Raw genomic sequence first — 4,575 nt, 5'->3', positions numbered from 1 at the left:
TGTAGAGTACGGTACTACATGTTTGCTCTGCAGGATGGTTGAGCGACTGGGAGTGCTGTTGCTGCCGTCACTGTTACTACTGACCTCCCATTAGAGTGTAGCTAAGCCGTCAGGGACCCTGGGAGTCATTGTCGCCAACAGCACCACCCAAGAGAGGCAAGCCTAGTCTCTGATGTAAAGGCCTGAAATCAGCAGACTAGTTCACTGGAGCCCAAAGGTAGATCGCCTTAAATAAGGACTTTTACTGACCTTTGAATTGATTAAATGGACACTTCCTCATTCAGTGGCATATTCAAGTTTTATTAAAATCATCTGTTACACTCTTCCTGCCACCCTGTTCGAAAGTCTCCCCCTTTGAGCAGAAGATTATCATTTGTGCAAATGATGTGGTGCAGTCAACAACGAGATTGAACTTGCCAAGACCTTTACTTTCCGATTGTGTCATTCCAGCTTGCAAGATTTACATTAAACACGTTAATAATGACAAAATAAAATTCCAAGCCATCAATTTAATGTTGATGCTTGTTCAACCAATACAACAGACATTTACTGTTCATATTGTAATATAATAACTTAATACTTTTTATCCCAGTACCCTTTGCACTATGTTCCACATTTAAATAATTTTATTGGTCTCTTCATTGCACTCATCTCTCTACATTGTTTCTGCTTAGAGTATATATAGTAGTGTGTATATATTGTTTGTTGAGTTGTTTGTTTTGAATGTGTAAGCACATTGTGAGCAACTATGCTCCAAAGGAAAATTCCTCGTATGTGTCTTCATACCTGGTCAATAAAGCGGATTCAGATTCTGATTCTGATTCTGATTTATATAAAATTAAATGTTACTAGTGGCAAGCTACAGTGAAGAATAAGAATAATCTTGATGGATATGTTATGGGTGTCTCTGCTGCACTCTGTCTAATAGCTACACAGTTTAACCTCTTAAATTGACTTTTTCAAAATATTCTTGCATGAACTGAGGCACTGCATTTACCAGAATTGTGTTACTTGTTTAGATATGGGAATGTGTTTACTTCACTAATGATCTGATCAACAGTCATGTATTACTCTTGAGAGTTATACTCACACGATGACTACTACAAGTGTGCATTTTGTATTACATTTTTTAATTGATTATATATTATTACTATTATTCTCTTTACTGCATGGACTGCTAACCCTTTTCAGTCATCTGTGCTTGCTTGTTTGTGTGCCACTTGTTTCTATGTCTTCATCCTTTTTAAACTTAGAATTGACTTCTCTTTATTGATCCTTTTGGGACGACTCCCGCAAGGAAATTAAATTTCCAGCAGCTTACAAGACATTTGAATAGAGAAGAAGGAGACTGCGTAGGCCTGCTGTCATTGTAGATGTAATGTAATTCATTTTAATTTGTTAACCTTTGTATTTTAGGATTGCCTAGGGGACGGGGGACTACAGCTGCAAATTAGCCATAGAATCTAAAGCTGCTCGTTTTACTGTACAGTGAATTAAGGGGGACTGTCCGCGGCATTATAAACTAATAAACTAAACCAAACCAAACATTTTACCAACAGATTAAATTCTTCCCTTTGTTACAGTTACAGTGTGGGTGAATAACAAGCTACACACCCACAGGACGTTTTTCCAGACAGGTTCTGCCTGTTCAGAGATCAGGGTGGTGGCTTTTCCTGATATAACAAGTAAACTGTTACTGGTAACTTAATTTTTAAAATACAATTTAAACACAATAGGCCATATGTGGCACTGGTGCGCATGATAGAGGCCTACTGAAGCAAGGTTTAATTGGGAATTTTCTGAACCTACTATATTTAGGCCAATTGAAAAAATATAAGCCTATATCTACAGTAATTTTGAAACTGAAATTGAATCCACTGAATAATGTTGAACTTGTACATTTAAAATGTTTTACATATTCTTATTTTAGGGTCTATGTGGTTTAATTTCAGATTTTAAACTGTCTTTAGAGAAAATCCAAACCTGGAGACACAAGCAAATTTTTCTCTTTTATCCGTAATAATTGATTTCCCAACTCAGTTCAGTTTCTTATGGCGAGTAGGCTGGTTATCCAATATTAGGGGTCTTTTTTCTTATTTTTTCAATTAAAAATATCACTTACTGTGGAATGCGGGTCGTTCAACTGTGTAACTGGATAAAATTTCAGAATCAGGTATTTCTCACAAAATTAAAATGATAATGGCCATCTATTTGCATCCACAAACACAACAAAGAAAGTTATTTACTGGTTAAACAGTTATAGAAACCATTACAAGAATATGACCCTTTTGCCAGCAGAGTACGCCAAAGAAGCTACAAGCGCTCGCGAGAAAACACAAATCTCATCACCCAGGTTGTTCTCTTTAATTCTCGCGGTATTTCTTCCTTCCTCCTCTTTCACTCCCTGTAGCCAACATGGCAGTCGGCAAGAATAAGAGGCTGACCAAAGGCGGCAAAAAAGGTGCCAAAAAGAAGATGTAAGTAGCAAATGCTCACTCTGTTACACAAAATAGGCTTTGCCCTTTACACTGGTGTCACTTTGGTGTAAGAAATGTGAAGGATGAAGCCGATTATAAGTAGATGCCACAGGGCCAGTGCTAGTCTCGTCACCGGCCTCTATGGCGCTGAATGGAGTTGTAACATGCTTGTCCCTTTTTCTCTGCGCTTTAGTATTGTTTGGTTTGTGTGCATTTCCTCTAAGGGACTTTGCTTAAAAATTCACTCAAATGTTTGTCCGCGGAGTTATCGCCATTGCCATTATTTATTAAAGGCGTTAAGTTACTGACGTTATATGTTAGCATGGATTTAGCCAAGCTTAACGTTAGCTGTTAGCTACCTATCAACACGGCAGTCTAACGCCACAGCTAAATTCCTTATCAGAATAATGGTATTGTAAATGCAAGTGTCTAAATCGTATGGCTAAGTTGTTTGGGAAATTGCAGATCCTATTGACTAGATTAAATGGAGGTAAATCCTCAATTGTGCATGCTAACCCGAGCAGTGTCCCTTACATTGCGTGCTTAGCCTTTGCTAACAGTGAGTATGCTCTTGAGCTCACTGTAACGTTACAAGTCTTATTTCTGTTCATCAAGTAAGCTCTAAATGTCTTTCTCTCGCAGTGTGGACCCTTTTTCCAAGAAGGACTGGTATGATGTCAAGGCACCAGCCATGTTCAACATCCGCAATCTTGGCAAGACCTTGGTCACCAGGACTCAGGGAACCAGTAAGACTTTATAGTGCTAAGTGTCTGTGCAATAATTCCACAGTCTTCCATACATTAGACTGTCACTGATGCAAGCACCATGCTTAAACCATGTCAGTGACAGAATTAGACTAATAGTGAAGAAATAAATACTTGAAATTATGATACAATTGTCCAGTTATTCCAGAAATCTTAATCACGAGTACTTGATTTCTAATTTGAACGTTTTAATTCACAACCACTTAGGAATTGCCTCTGATGGTCTGAAGGGACGTGTGTTCGAGGTGAGCCTCGCTGACCTACAGAATGACGAGGTGGCCTTCCGCAAGTTCAAACTCATCACTGAGGATGTTCAGGGCAAGAACTGCCTCACCAACTTCCACGGTATGGATCTGACCCGTGACAAGATGTGCTCCATGGTCAAGAAATGGCAGGTAATGGATCATGTTTATTACTACTTGCGTGTACTTCTAAAAATGGAACTGTAGCCATTGACGACTAAATTGAATAAAAATGTCTGAGTAGAGCTACAACAAGCTAATACTAGAAGCAGTGGTAATGTTTGGGTTGTAACTGGAGGGTCAGTTGTCTGAATCTTTGGACTGCCTGGACAAGTTTAGCAGGGTATGCTTAAAGTGTCTACTTCAGGTGCTTGATCAACTAATACAGTGGTAATGGTAGAAAACGGGTACCGAAGAGCTTCTGAATGCAACTGATGAAGCATATCTAGAGAAGGACCAGATGGTTGATTTAAGGTTGCCTAGAGAAAATCACCCTGGTTGGTTTTAAGGGCAATAATATTCAGCTTGCTCTGCATTCTCCTGCCTATTAAATGGCTACTCACTAAAGAAATCAATAATGTGACACAATATTTGTTTAAAATAATGGTCTGATCAGATTTTCAACTGTTTTTTATCTTAAACCGCTGGGGATAGTTGGCCAAGCCACATGTTCATGCATTATTCATTCTGTAGAACCATCACATTTTGCTTTCTAAAACTAGTTTGATTTACAAGGCGTTAAATGGTAAGTGTACACACTTTATAGCTGTTGGTTGCTGAAGTTGGTATTACGATTGCCATGTTTTTAACCTAACTTATATTTGGAGCAATTACTTATGTAACTATACCCCAAATTTTGGTAGTGAAACAATGAGATAATGGCTTACAATATAATTTTCCTTATAAAACTTACAGTTCGGTGACAGATTGGATCAGCACAAAGTGGGACAGTTACTTCTTCCACCAGTAAATTGCAGTTAAAGACCATGATGAGACAAGGGTTTTTTCTAATAACTCTGAATGTACCATGAGGTTTACCAGTTAACAAAACCTTTAGTCTCGTCTGTTTCTCTAACAGCAGTGACCACTGAC

The 4,575-nt window shown here is 38.4% G+C and overlaps 1 protein-coding gene across 1 annotated transcript in view; it reads left to right on the top strand.

Annotated features, from left to right (window-relative positions):
* Positions 1-2,274: 2,274 nt before the first annotated feature.
* rps3a (ribosomal protein S3A) overlaps positions 2,275-4,575 on the top strand; it is a 4,838-nt gene continuing 2,537 nt past the window's right edge. The window contains exons 1-3 of the mRNA XM_032539180.1: positions 2,275-2,477; positions 3,120-3,223; positions 3,449-3,636. Coding sequence (XP_032395071.1) covers positions 2,416-2,477; positions 3,120-3,223; positions 3,449-3,636 — 354 coding nt within the window. The 5' untranslated portion in view covers positions 2,275-2,415. The remainder of the gene's footprint in view (positions 2,478-3,119; positions 3,224-3,448; positions 3,637-4,575) is intronic.

This window comes from Etheostoma spectabile, chromosome 2 (assembly GCF_008692095.1).
Source record: "Etheostoma spectabile isolate EspeVRDwgs_2016 chromosome 2, UIUC_Espe_1.0, whole genome shotgun sequence".
Classification (NCBI taxonomy): domain Eukaryota; kingdom Metazoa; phylum Chordata; class Actinopteri; order Perciformes; family Percidae; genus Etheostoma; species Etheostoma spectabile.
This window is presented reverse-complemented; position numbering and strand designations above follow the sequence as displayed.